Genomic DNA, 13302 nt, shown 5'->3' with positions numbered 1-13302 from the left:
TAGCCATCATTTTTATAGTGGGGGGATCATACTTTAAATATAATTAAAAATACATAGTGGGAAACCCATGATAAATCGGTTTTTCCCTAATTTTCGCCGAGATTCTCTCCCTTAGTGCGGCTACAACAACTCTTGTCTATGAGCTCGATCTTGATCGGAATCGGTATTGGTCCGTTTTCAGTTTTAGAGCTCGATGCGGGTTTGAGGTCGATGCTGACTCGGGGTCTGATAATGACTTGGGCTCGGTATTGGTTGGCCTTTGACCCTTAAGCTCGATTCCATCACATCTCATCATAGTTCGATTCGGACCCGAGCTCGATAATGACTTCGAGCTCGGTATTTGACCTGTACCTGAAATTTGATGCTCGTTTGTGCCTTCTTCGGATCCCATCTCGATATTATGAAGACTTTCTTCGGTCCATTATGTTCCCATCTCGATCAGACATACGAAGGCCGAAATCAATTTCGACCGTATACAGATAGTCCCCTCGTTTCTCGAGATGGATGTGGCGAGAAACGATATGATTTCCCAACGGCTCGATCAGATATAAGCTGACGTTTACATCGAGCTCGATCATGACGCACGTGATAATTGTCCCGTTTGTTTAGTTTTTCAAGGCATTTAATGCGTGTCAGAAATAATAACCATCCAATTTATAGTGGATGGATCCTACTTTAGATATAATTAAAAATACATAATGGGAGACCCATGATAAATCAGCTTTTCCATAATTCCTGCCAGGATTCTCTCCTCTAGTGCGGTTGCAACGACTCTTGTCTATGGGATCGATATTGACTCGAGCTTGATATCGACTCGAACTCTCGATCTTGACTCGAGCTCGATTCTGACTCGGAGCCTTGTTTTGATTCGGGGTCAGTGTTGGTCGGTCTCTGCCTCATAAGCTCGATAACTTCACTTCGCATCATAGTTCGATTTGGATTCAAGCTCGATAATGATAACGAGCTCGACATTGATCGGTCCCTAGGGCTCGAAGCTTGATGACCTGACTTCGGACCTCTAACATGATATTATGAAGACGCTATTCGATCCAATACATTACCATTTCGACCAGTTCGTACGAAGGACTAACCAATATTTGACCGTATACAATTTGATATAACTTTACCCCATCATATACCAGCAAAATGCAACAAAAAGGTGTACGAGAAACAACAACGCATCAATTCTCGCTTGAAATAGGTTGTGCCGTAATTCTCGGGGGAAGCATACAGTTAGCCATTAATTAGAGCTGTATTTACTCTTAAGTCACTATTTAAAATGTATTTACTCTTTAACCAGTATTTTAATAAACTTTTATCTGACCGAACGAAAATACCCCTGTGCTAGACATGGTATCTATAACTTCATGGGTGTTGTGTAAATATTAAGAACAAAGTATCCTGAATTAACACATTCTATTTTAAACTTTAGGACATCATGTCCTTAACTTTATATGTACAATGTAAATGTTAAGGACATGGTATCCTTACTTCATGAGTGCTATATAAATATTAAGGACAAGGTGTCCTGTATTTGCACCTTTTGTTGTTAAACTTTAGGACATTATATCCTTAACTTCATATGCGCAGTGTAAATATTAAGGACACAGTATCCTTAACTTCATGTGTGTAGTGTAAATATTAAGGACACAGTGTCCTTAACTTCAAGAGTGTTGTGTAAATGTTAAGGACATGGTATCCTTAACTTCATGTGTGTTGTGTAAATATTAAGGACATGATGTCCTTAATTTCATGAGTGTTGTGTAAATATTAAGGACAAAGTGTCATGTATTCTGTTGTTAAACTTTAGGATATCATGTCCCTAACTTCATGAGTGTTGTGTAAATATTAGAGACATGGTATCCTTAATATTTACACAACACTCATGAAGAACGAGTAAAATCGTCTTTTTGTATTAATTTTAATAGAATAGTGGCTATTTTCGCCCAACATTTAAAATGCTGAATAAAAACTAAATACCACATTAAAAAATGGCTACCCCACGCCATTTCTACGTAATTCTCAATCAATCATGCGGCCCGACCCCCACATGTGCCAGGAACTATCGGCCTCATTTCAAAAATACTGCTTGTTCATTAATCACAGAAAAAGATTTTCGCTCTGGTTTTCCTCTCTAACAACCATCCAAAAATAGTTTAAGTTCCTTAAGCTTGTTGGTAATATGTGTTCGAAACCAGAAAATTAGAGAAGTAAAGAAATATTAGTTCAATAAACAAAACATAAAATAATTTTCGAGCCCATAAATTACTTGTGTGTCCTTAAGGAATTTAATCCCTTCAATGTTGCCCAAGGTTATGGATTACTTCCTCCCAGGATAAAACGGAAAAACTATTATGTAATACTAGCAATCGAAATTATAGAACTTCAACGAACTAAACGAATGAAGCAAATCACACTTGACATTTTGTTTATTTAGAAAAAGAATGCAACAATATAGAAAAGAGGAGAGAAGTTTTTAGAATTTTTATGTCTGAAAAATGAGGCCAACCCTCTAAATTTATAGGCAATGAAAGGGTAAGATGACGAGGTGCAATCCAAGAGGTGCCTCTTCCATTTTCCATTCACACTCTTTAGAAAAAACCCAACAGAATTCACTTGTTTTTTCTTTTTTGTGTTTAGAGAAAATTATGGATTTTTTGATAAATGAATTGAAGCTATAAGACATTTTTGAATAATCATGTGTAGCCAGTGTCGTTTGCTTTTGTTGGATTTATTTTTTACATTTAACCGGTCTAAAGTCTAAACTCATTCTTTTCACAGTTAGCTCAATCCATTCCCCTCTCATTACTGCTAGTTGCTCCGGAAAGAAATAGCAGTAGTTATTTATGTTCTTACACTTTTCTTTAAAAGCTACTTTGTGCCATCCAAAAAAAAAGTTTTACAAGCTACTCTACGTATTTAATGATTGCGAATGTGATGAGCTCAAATGACACCAACAACAATGAGGACACGTGAAGAGTTAAAGGGGTTGCGGTGGGGAAGTGGGCCCTCATTGGGAATGCATATCACCAAGGTTCAATTGGTCTAACACATTCAAAATTTTGTAGGTGAGCTACAGTAATTAACTATTTTAGCAGGATTTTGTGCAAGTGAGTTCAATGATAGAAGTACATAATTTTAATAGTAAAATAGTAGTTGTCAAGTGGCTTTAAATAAAATATTTATATAAAATTTATGCAACTTTAATCATAATTTATACATATACACAATATTATTTTTTGATAAATCGGATTCAATTGAACCCACTTTCTACCATATGCGTCGGCCACTGGTTATGACCCAAATAAAATAGTAACTGGATGCATCTCTTTGTAACCGGAGGCAGCTCAAATTCCTCACTTATTTATAGTAGGAAAATATACCCCACCTTTTTTTAAGACAAGAAAAATGGAAAAAAGATTTATAAGAAAAAGAATCTCAATTGAAAGTGACTCCCAATATCTGGCAGAAAAAATAAAAATAGCAAAAGATGCGGTGCAAACTGCAGAAATAGTAGTATTTCTTTTCGTATTTCAATTGATCTCCCCCGGCAAAACCAACAGAGTTTCATGTCTCAAAACTCACAAATTTGCAGAGCACAGAATAAACAGTTGCATTTCGTTGTTTATACATGTCATGTCGTACATATAATAAGTTCCAAGAAGCAGTATACAAGAACCATGTATACGTTTGTACGAAACATATACGAATACATATGAAACGTTTTACCTACCAAACATCTTCTTCCAATTCTTCATCTTCCTCACAACGTAATCACAAATCAATGTCTTCCCTTTTCCTCTCAAACCCTCGTCCTTTTCGCCCTCCTTTAAACCCTAAATCCAATCCCCATCTCGTTTTCCCACTTCGTACCCTCAATTTCTCCGCCAATTCTACTCCACCCCCTCCTCCTCCTCCTAACCCCAATACAAAACCACCCACCCTCAAAGAACCTCCCTTTTCCCCTCCTCCGCTGGAGTCTGCAGCCGCGGAGAAGAAGTCATTCGCGGTGGCGACCGGCGAGCTTTTCCTCGGCATTGCATCGCGAGTTTTGAGGCGTGGGAATAGTATAGTTAATGGTGCAGAAGAGAGTGAATCGTACTTTTGGGAACGGCGAAAGGAAGGGATAGCGGCGGTGGTTGAGGATCCGGTTCAGCCGGAGGTTGTGTGGGAGCAGAGGGAAAAAGACGTGGAAGCTGAGAAGAGCATGAAAACGGTGACTAGCCCTGGGTTTAGCTTCTCTGCTGCTGGGCTTTTGTTTCCTTATCATCTTGGGGTTGCTAAGCTTCTCATTGAGAAGGGCTATATCAAGGTTTGGTATATTCTACTTTATTTAGTATTTGGTTGTCGAATAATACTGCTTGTTGTTCTCTTGATTCTGTAGTTGATCAAGTAAGATAATATCAAAATAAAATCTTTTTGCTAATCCATAACAAGTTTTATTTTACTTTGGAGAAGGGGAGTGGAGGAAATGGGAATCTAGATGGATGAACCGCGATGAGCATAGTAATAGGCTATTGAGCTCGTTTGGATATAAGAGAATGTTGCTTCAGCTCCTTACCAGTTAATATTTTATTGATGTATGCCAGCAAAATGCAGCTTGGGGTTAAGTCATAATTGTTTTTAAAAAGGGCACCCTGGTGCATGAAGCATCCCACCTTCACACAGGGTTCGGAGAAGTGCCGCACTCCAAGGGTATTGATGTAAACAGGCTACCATAATGCAAGCATTAGTGGCTGCTTCCACGGCTCGAACCCGTGGCCTATACGGAGATAACCTTACCGTTGCTCCAAAACTCCCCTTCATTGAGGTATAATTGTTTTATACCAGCAAAATGCTGGTAAATACATTCAAAAGGGAGAACTTTATGGAGAATGTAAAGAACTTAGAATATCTTTACCCATTATATCTTTCAGTTAGTGAATTGATAGTTTGAATATAACAAAACGCATGAAGAGGATTCTTATAGGGGACACCAACTAATTGGGATTAAGATGTAGTTGAAAGATCTTATATAGACTTCTATAAGAACTTAGCAGTAGTATATTGATACATATTTATTGGATTTAACTATTGATGGGTGAGTGACGTTAATCGAGTGCCAGATGTCCGAGCCAAATTGAGTGTGTATAGCTCACTTCATAGTGCATTGCTCTTTGGAGGAACTTGAGGATTCGGGGACATGTATGTTAACCCCGCACATCACATAGGAATTAGGATAGATGAAGAAATTGGACAAGTACTTGCTACATCTGTTGTTGGATATTGTTGTTGACCATATGACCCTTGAGATCTGGAGTTTGGGCCTAATGTTTGTTGCTATGATGGTACTTCATGATGTGTAAGAAAGGGAATTTTACGGAAAGAAGAGAATTTACTATTAATGGGGATAATACTTTGAGAATTTAAGTTGCTACGGACCTTTTTGTTTGCCTTTCTTTATAAGTATTTTATTGAGCTTTTGCCTTGAATACTCAAGCAGCTTGATTTGCTAATAAGCTTATTGAGAGATAGAGGATTAAGGTCAAGAGGTTAAGAAAGCGTTATACCGGACTCTAAACACTGGTGGAGGGTCTTGTTGGATGTTCATTTTGGTTACAAATTAGAACTACAAAGATGACTTTTCTCAGTCCGACATATTTCTTCTTTCCCAGGAGACAACACCACTGGCTGGTTCTTCTGCTGGTGCAATTGTATGTGCAGTGGTCGCTTCTGGTGCGAGTATGCAAGAGGCTCTAGATGCTACCAAAATATTAGCTCAAGATTGTCGGCTCAGCGGGACAGCATTTCGCCTTGGTGTAAGTGTCATGACATAATTTCTTAATTGTGCAGGCTATAAAAATCATATACGTTCATAATTGTAATCTTTTAAGATAATTGATAGGTTTGATCTCAGTCAAAGTCTATGAAACAGATTTGATCTATAAAAAGTAGTCATTCGTGAAAATGAAATAGATTAATTGATAATTTTAATGTGTTTGCCTCAGTCAAAGTGTATGAATTGGGCATCTAAGAGTAAAAGATTTAAGTGACAGTCGTATAGAAATTTTAATCATGACTTGATTTGTCCACATAAAATTGTAATCTCTTATTTGGTGACAGAATGCAAATGTTTCTATGTCACTGGAAAATAACTTGACATGTTTAAAATTGGCTTATCTCGTGTCATCGAGATCTAGAGTACTCTTCTTGATGACAAGTATTTAGCTTTTTGGTATTTAAATGTTAAAGCATCTAAAAAATGTCATTCCGTATCAGGCTGTTCTTAGAGAAATTCTTGAGAAATTTCTTCCAGTTGATGCTCATATTAGGTGCAACGGAAGAGTTCGTGGTAAGTGTAGACTAACCTTTGTTCGTGCAAGCTGATATTTTGAAGCTCTTATGCAATACAATATGGTTTATCTGGGTTGAGAATGATGTAGTCATTTCATCCCAGTTGCTGTAACACAGATACTTTGGAGGCCCAGAGGCTTATTGGTTGATCAGTTTGATTCTAAGGAGGATCTTATCAATGCTGTCTTTACTTCTTCTTTTATCCCAGGGTACACATTCTTTCTGGCTTTATTAGCTTCTCTTTTAGCTCACACTCCAATCTAAACCTTTAATCTAAACCTTCAAAGTATCGTGAATCACAGATATCTTGCTCCAAGGCCAGCCACACTTTTCAGGAATAAACTTTGTATTGATGGGGGACTAACACTGTTTATGCCACCTACATCTGCTGCCCAGACGGTAACTTCTGAAGAAATTAATTAAGTAGTCCGCTATACTGCACATGTCCAGTCATGACTACCTTGCTTTGTCATTCATGTACGCCAGTTGCGGATTGATTTTGCCATTGTATGTCCCGTGCATTGAAATAATCTTTGGAGAGGAAGCTAGTTTCAAATAACCAACTTGCAGTTCTAAGAAAAATGCTGTGACTTTGATGAAGTTCATAAAAAAAGGCTAAAGGCCTGGTCTATTCACCCGACTTCACTTCACTTTATATTGTAGAGGGTGACGGTAAATCAATCCAACCCATTAAGAGATATTTCTGTTACCTTCTGGACATTTACTTAATTGACTTCGGACATCTGTAGACAAATATTTAAATCAAGTCATCTGATAACTAGTTGTCAACTGAAGCCCTGTCTGTTGTGGCTCTAGAATTAGTTCGGAGTTGCTAATATACACATTATTCTCAACTGTAAATTAGTAGTCTCTCCTGTTTAATAAGTTATCTGAAATCAGAATGCATTTTCCCTGTCCTTATGTTCTCTTATATAGCCTAAAACTAATAGCTATAAATTCAGAAAATCTCCCTGGGTTGTTGATTACCTATAATTCTTAAGATTTTATCTGTATGTTTGATTAGTAATCTACTTGTCTTTTCCTCTCATGTTACATCTTCCAGCATTTATTAGCAACATTTTTTTATAATGGTGGTGTTCGGGCTAGCTTACACGCACCTCGATTGTTACCTGCTACCTCCCACCACAGAGAGGTTTAGCTAGATGGAAAGTGATCACCTAATTTCTTTTTGTCTCTGTTAGGATTTGAACCCTGGTCTCCAAGGTTTGCCCCCATTGACCACTAGACCACACCCGTTAGTGCTAACAGTTTATGCTTTTTACCTGTCAGTTCCACAATAGAAACAGCGGTGACTTATCAGGATATTGATTTCTTTTCATCTGATTGCTGGAGGCAGTTAACAACTGATAGGTTGTATCCAGGTGCGCGTTTGTGCTTTTCCAGCCAGTCGGTTGGGATTGCAAGGAATTGGGATAAGTCCTGACTGCAACCCTGAAAATAGGGCGACTCCCCGCCAGGTACTTGAACTAATGCTGCTCGGTGGGCCGGGCCTGAACCGGACCGGACCGGGCCCGCGGTCCTAACGGGCCTGGTGGGCCTGGTGGGCCGGTCCTGGGTGGGCCGGTCTTGGTGGGCCTCTGAGCCCGTCACGGGCTGGTCTCCATGGTTGAGCCCACGAGCCCGGGACCGTTTGGCCCGGGACCGGCAGGCGGGCCTGGGCCGGTCCTGGCGGGCCTGGCGGGCCCAACGGCTATTTTAAAAAAAAAAAAAAAAAAAAAAAAATCAAACGGCCATATTTAAAATCTAGCCGTTTGGGCTGAAAATATGACCGTTTTTTAAGTTAAAAAAATGGCCATTTGGCCCCCAAACTTTATTTTAACCCCAAACTTTATATAATTACACTTTTCCCCATTTCTCAACTATAAATACCCCCTCATTCTTTCATTTTTATTCACCAATTCATCAATATCTCTCAATATCTCTCAATCTCTCTCAATCTCTCTACTACAATTACTTAATTTATTGTTGAAATTTCGTGAAAAATTGTGAAGTTGTTGAATTGAAGTTTTCAAGTGTTCAACGATTTTCAATTTTCAAGAAGTTGTTCGGCAATCCGGTAAACTCGTTTCAACTCTTACGTTTTTATAATATATTTTTGTGTGGTTTAGTTTGCATAATTATAATTAATATGGCATTTACTTTGAAAAAAATGTTTGGTAAAGGAAAAGATAAAACCGGTGAAAGTAGTGGCCAACCAACTACCCTTCCCCCGGCTCCCCGACCTAGAAAAGATAAGCAAGTTGAAAGTAGTCGCCAACCTAGACGTCCTCCTCCTTCCGTAATTCTTGATAGTGATCACCCTTGTTTTCAATTTACCGATAGTGAATTTTATCATAATGTTGCACCAGGTGATAGATTAGATGATGAAATTATGAATGCTCTTTATCCTAATGAAACCATCTTAGAAAATAATGAGGAAAATGAGGATGATGATGAAACTCAAGCACCGGATTTAGATGATACACCTACTAGTCCTCTTAATAACCCAAGTGATGCACCGGTCGACCCACCTGTAGAAACTCCTACTTTTAATAGAGAACCTGCTAAACGCTTAGAAACATCATTAGTTTGGAATTTTTTTACTCAAGTAAGAGAAAAAAATAAGGCTAAGTGTAAAACTTGTGGGAAATTAATGTCGCATAAATATGTAGGAGACCGTAGCGGCACAGGTAGTTTGACTAGGCACATAAAAACACACCCTAGAGATAAGGCTAGATTTTTTCAAATGAAAGCGCATCTAGAGGGGACAAGTGTAGATTCTGCGATTAACCCTAGTACAGGTTCAAATCTAGTTCAACCAGGAATTAACACTGTCACTGGAGGTATTTTATATTACGATCCAAATAGAGATCGTGAAGAATTAGCAAAGATGATTACTGTTATGTGCTTACCTTATACTTTTGCTTCTAATCCTAATTGGGTTCATTATATTAGAAGAGTGTTTAATCCTACTTATAAAGGTTGGCCTCGCGCAACAGTTAAGAGTGATATTTATAAATTCAAACATGAATATGAACAATATTTGCGTTATTTATTTACTCATATACCTAATCGGATTTCTATTACTACTGATATTGGTAGAAGTGGTAATGATTGTGATTACCTAACTGTTACAAGTCATTGGATAGATGAAGAATGGATAATGCAAAAACGCATAATTGCATATAGAATAATTAATTCGCGTCACACAGGTAAATTTATAGCTAACACTGTTGCAGATATTTGTAGATATTTTTGCTTTAGCGATAAAATAATGGCAATTTCAATGGATAATGCTTCTAGTAACACCAGTGCTATAGGCATGCTTACAACAACACTAAATCCTGCATTTACTAATATTTTCCATGTTAGATGTATTTGTCATATTTATCATTTAATTGTCGGTGATGGTATGCGAATATTAAACATAGAAATTGAAAAGGTTAGAATGGCTCTTAATTGGCTTTTTTATTCAAACCGTAGAAGTAGACTTAGAGAGTATTTTAAAAAATGTGATGAATATGGCCTTAGAGAAAGAAAGGTTCCTAAACCTTGCCCGACTAGATGGAATTGTATGTACGAAAGTTTAGTAGTAGCATATGAATATAGAAACCCAATTAATGCAACGTTTAATTCTCGGGTAGGTGGTGAAGATGATGATGAAATGCTTACCACTCAAGATTGGACTAATGTTAAAATTCTTTTAGATTTTTTAGAACATTTTCAAATTGCAACAAATGCATTTTCTGGGCAATATTATCCTACTATTTCAAACTGTTTAGTTTATATTGCAGCACTATCTGATTTGTTTGTTGAATTTAGTGAGGGTGGGGATATTTATGAACTTGCTATAAATGAAATGAAACAAAAGTTTAAAAAATATTTTTTTCCTATCCCTCCTATTTATGGTCTTGCTGCAATGCTAAATCCTACAATGAAATTGGGAGGTCCTCATTTTTGGTATTCAAATATTTATAAGGCTTTAGATCTTTCAAATGAGGAAATTGCGACACTTGCAGATGCAAAAGCTTCAATTAAGATTAACGCTCAAACAGTTTATAATGCTTATCAACTTGCCTTAGAGCATGCTAGGCCAACTATTCCAACCCCTACTTCGTCTAGCTCACAATCCTCTAAAAGAGTTGCGGGCTTAAAAGCTCTTAAATCTTGGACGGAGTTCAGGGGGTCTCAAGGTGAAAATTATGATGAAACTTCACATCTAAATGAGCTTCAAGTTTATTTGTCTCAGGGACTTGAAAAGGAGAATCCAGACGGCTCTTTTGATCTTTTGGAATGGTGGAAGGCAAGGGAAAAACATTTTCCTGTTCTTGCAAGGATGGCTCGGGATATTTTATCAATTCAAGCTTCAACTGTTGCATCAGAGAGCGCTTTCAGTCAAGCAAGACTGCAAATAGGTGATCATAGAGCGTCTATGAGGGATAGCTTGGAAAAATCAGTATTGTTTAGAGATTGGATCCGCTCGGAAAGAAGAAACTTTGGAATTGCAGAAGCACAACCGGCGATAGATGAAGCTTATGAAGAAATGATAGCGGAACTTACGGAGGATTCGGCTTCGCCCGGAAGTGGTGATGAACAAGCTTCTTTTCCACCACCACCAACGCAACCTCCTCCGAACCTTGAAGGATTTATGAGATTTGTTAGAGATAATACATAGAATAATATGTAACTTGTATTTTGGCACATCTTCCTTAGTTTTTTTCCTTCTAATGGTGGTATTAGTACCTTGTTGTGCTCATTCCATTGGGGGAAGGATGACTAAGAAAGATATGTCATTTTTTGGTAATAAAATTTATTGCTTCTACCCATGAGCTTCTTTTCGCAATATTTCTTTGTCTATACTTAGAATTATTTATATGCTACAATATATACATAATATACAATATATATACTACAAGAAAATATATTTATAAGATACAATATATACATAAGATACAATATATATACTACAAGAAAATATATAAGAGAATATATATACATAAGATACAATATAATATACTACAAGAAAATATATTATGCTACAATATATACATAATATACAATATATATACTACAAGAAAATATATAAGAGAATATATATACATAAGATACAATATAATATACTACAAGAAAATATATTATGCTACAATATATACATAATATACAATATATATACTACAAGAAAATATATTTATAAGCTACAATATATACATAAGATACAATATATATACTACAAGAAAATATATAAGAGAATATATATACATAAGATACAATATAATATACTACAAGCAAATATATAAGAGAATATATATACATAAGATACAATATAATATACTACAAGCAAATATATTATGCTACAATATATACATAATATACAATATATATACTACAAGAAAATATATTTATAAGCTACAATATATACATAATATACAATATATATACTACAAGAAAATATATAAGAGAATATATATACATAAGATACAATATATATACTACAAGAAAATATATTATGCTACAATATATACATAATATACAATATATATACTACAAGAAAATATATAAGAGAATATATATACATAAGATACAATATAATATACTACAAGAAAATATATTATGCTACAATATATACATAATATACAATATATATACTACAAGAAAATATATTTATAAGCTACAATATATACATAAGATACAATATATATACTAAAAGAAAATATATAAGAGAATATATATACATAAGATACAATATAATATCAAGAAGTGATATTTATGCATGACAATTTAGTGTTTTACTATTGTTTTGTTATTTTCTTTTTCGTCAAGCACTTTAATAATTAGATATACATATATACTACATATTAATATAGCCATGATACTACAAGAAATTGTCTTTAAAAAAAAAAAAAAAACCCGCTAGGCCCGCGAAGCCCACGAGCCCGGCCCGTTAAGCACAGGACCATGTGGGCTTAGGCCCGTCACGGGCCGGTTCCACCCATTAGGCCCACGAAGACCGGGACCGCCAGGCCCGGGACCGCCAGAGCCCGGGACCACGAAGCCCGGGACCGCGAGGCCCGGCCCGTTAGGCCCACTAAGGCCCGGGCCCGGGACAAAATACAGCCCTAACTTGAACATCTTACGGTCAATCGCCTGGTTCTTCTAGTGATAGACCAATAACAAGTTTTCTCTCATCTAATTTTTTGGCCACATTTGCAGCTTTTCAGTTGGGCGCTTGAGCCAGCAGAAGATGATATTCTTGATAAGCTATTTGAACAAGGTTACACGGATGCAGCTATGTGGGCTCAGGAGAACCCGGTCGGGGAGTTAGTTCGAGATGATAGTTCTTCAATAGGCAGCAGTCTAACACAATAGCTTTATACAGATTGATTTTGTTCAAGAGTGTACGAGATGATACAATGGCGTTGCAAGAATCAACTCATTTAACCTGCAAATAAGAGTAGTCTCTATGATACACAGTACACTTCAACAATGATGGAGCGCTCCTTGCCTTAACAAGGAGCTGATACTGAGGAAGATCGAAGAGGGTCGGAAACTGGTGGTTGGTTAGTAGCAACGTTATGTTTTGTATATACAGCATTGCTAAGATGTAAATTTTAAAGCAGGGAAGAAAGAAATGAACAGAAAAGCAAAAGAGGATAGGATTTAGGATATATGAGTACAACTAGGGCTCGATATTCCTGTAACATATACTGATGAAAAATGAATAGCAGCTTGGTATTAAGCATTATTTTCTCTTCTTGTATAACTCTAGTCACAGTTGACATTTTCCATTGCAAATTGCTATAGGGAGAAAAAGTTGGTGCCCTGAAGCTCCCATTTTGAAGTGGATATTGTTGTTAAATACATATTTGTAATATCCTTTTTCATACCAGTAAGATTTAAATCTTAGTGTTCGGTTCCTAACGTAGCTACTAGTTTAAGTAAAATTCTTTAGTTACTACTAATACGTGATGT

At 36.6% G+C, this 13302-nt stretch overlaps 1 protein-coding gene across 3 annotated transcripts; it reads left to right on the top strand.

The window, feature by feature from the left end:
- Window positions 1–3465: 3465 nt before the first annotated feature.
- LOC107780405 (uncharacterized) lies at window positions 3466–13088 on the top strand. Of its 3 annotated transcripts, none has more exons than XM_016600938.2 (7): window positions 3480–4312; window positions 5655–5798; window positions 6259–6331; window positions 6437–6542; window positions 6636–6732; window positions 7691–7811; window positions 12544–12682. In XM_016600938.2, the coding sequence occupies exons 1-6, from the start codon at window positions 3632–3634 to the stop codon at window positions 7775–7777; spliced, it is 1188 nt and encodes a 395-aa protein (XP_016456424.2). In that variant the 5' UTR covers window positions 3480–3631; the 3' UTR covers window positions 7778–7811; window positions 12544–12682. The 3 variants fall into 3 exon arrangements, with proteins under 3 accessions (XP_075094784.1, XP_016456424.2, XP_016456422.2); XM_016600936.2 differs by having other exon boundaries at window positions 3481–4312; window positions 7716–7811; window positions 12544–13088; XM_075238683.1 differs by lacking the exons at window positions 7691–7811; window positions 12544–12682 and adding an exon at window positions 10583–11178 and having other exon boundaries at window positions 3466–4312.
- The last annotated feature ends 214 nt before the right edge of the window (window positions 13089–13302 follow it).

Source organism: Nicotiana tabacum, chromosome 19 (assembly GCF_000715075.1).
Source record: "Nicotiana tabacum cultivar K326 chromosome 19, ASM71507v2, whole genome shotgun sequence".
In the NCBI taxonomy this organism is placed as follows: Eukaryota; Viridiplantae; Streptophyta; class Magnoliopsida; order Solanales; family Solanaceae; genus Nicotiana; species Nicotiana tabacum.
This window is presented reverse-complemented; position numbering and strand designations above follow the sequence as displayed.

Excerpts from the sequence above, each read along its gene's own strand:
- LOC107780405 (XM_075238683.1), top strand. The coding sequence starts at position 3,632 with ATGTCATGTCGTACATATAATAAGTTCCAAGAAGCAGTATACAAGAAC. Across the intron at positions 6,332-6,436 it reads GTGCAACGGAAGAGTTCGTG|TTGCTGTAACACAGATACTT; the intron begins GTAAGTGTAGAC and ends ATTTCATCCCAG. Across the intron at positions 6,733-10,582 it reads CTACATCTGCTGCCCAGACG|GGACTTGAAAAGGAGAATCC; the intron begins GTAACTTCTGAA and ends TATTTGTCTCAG.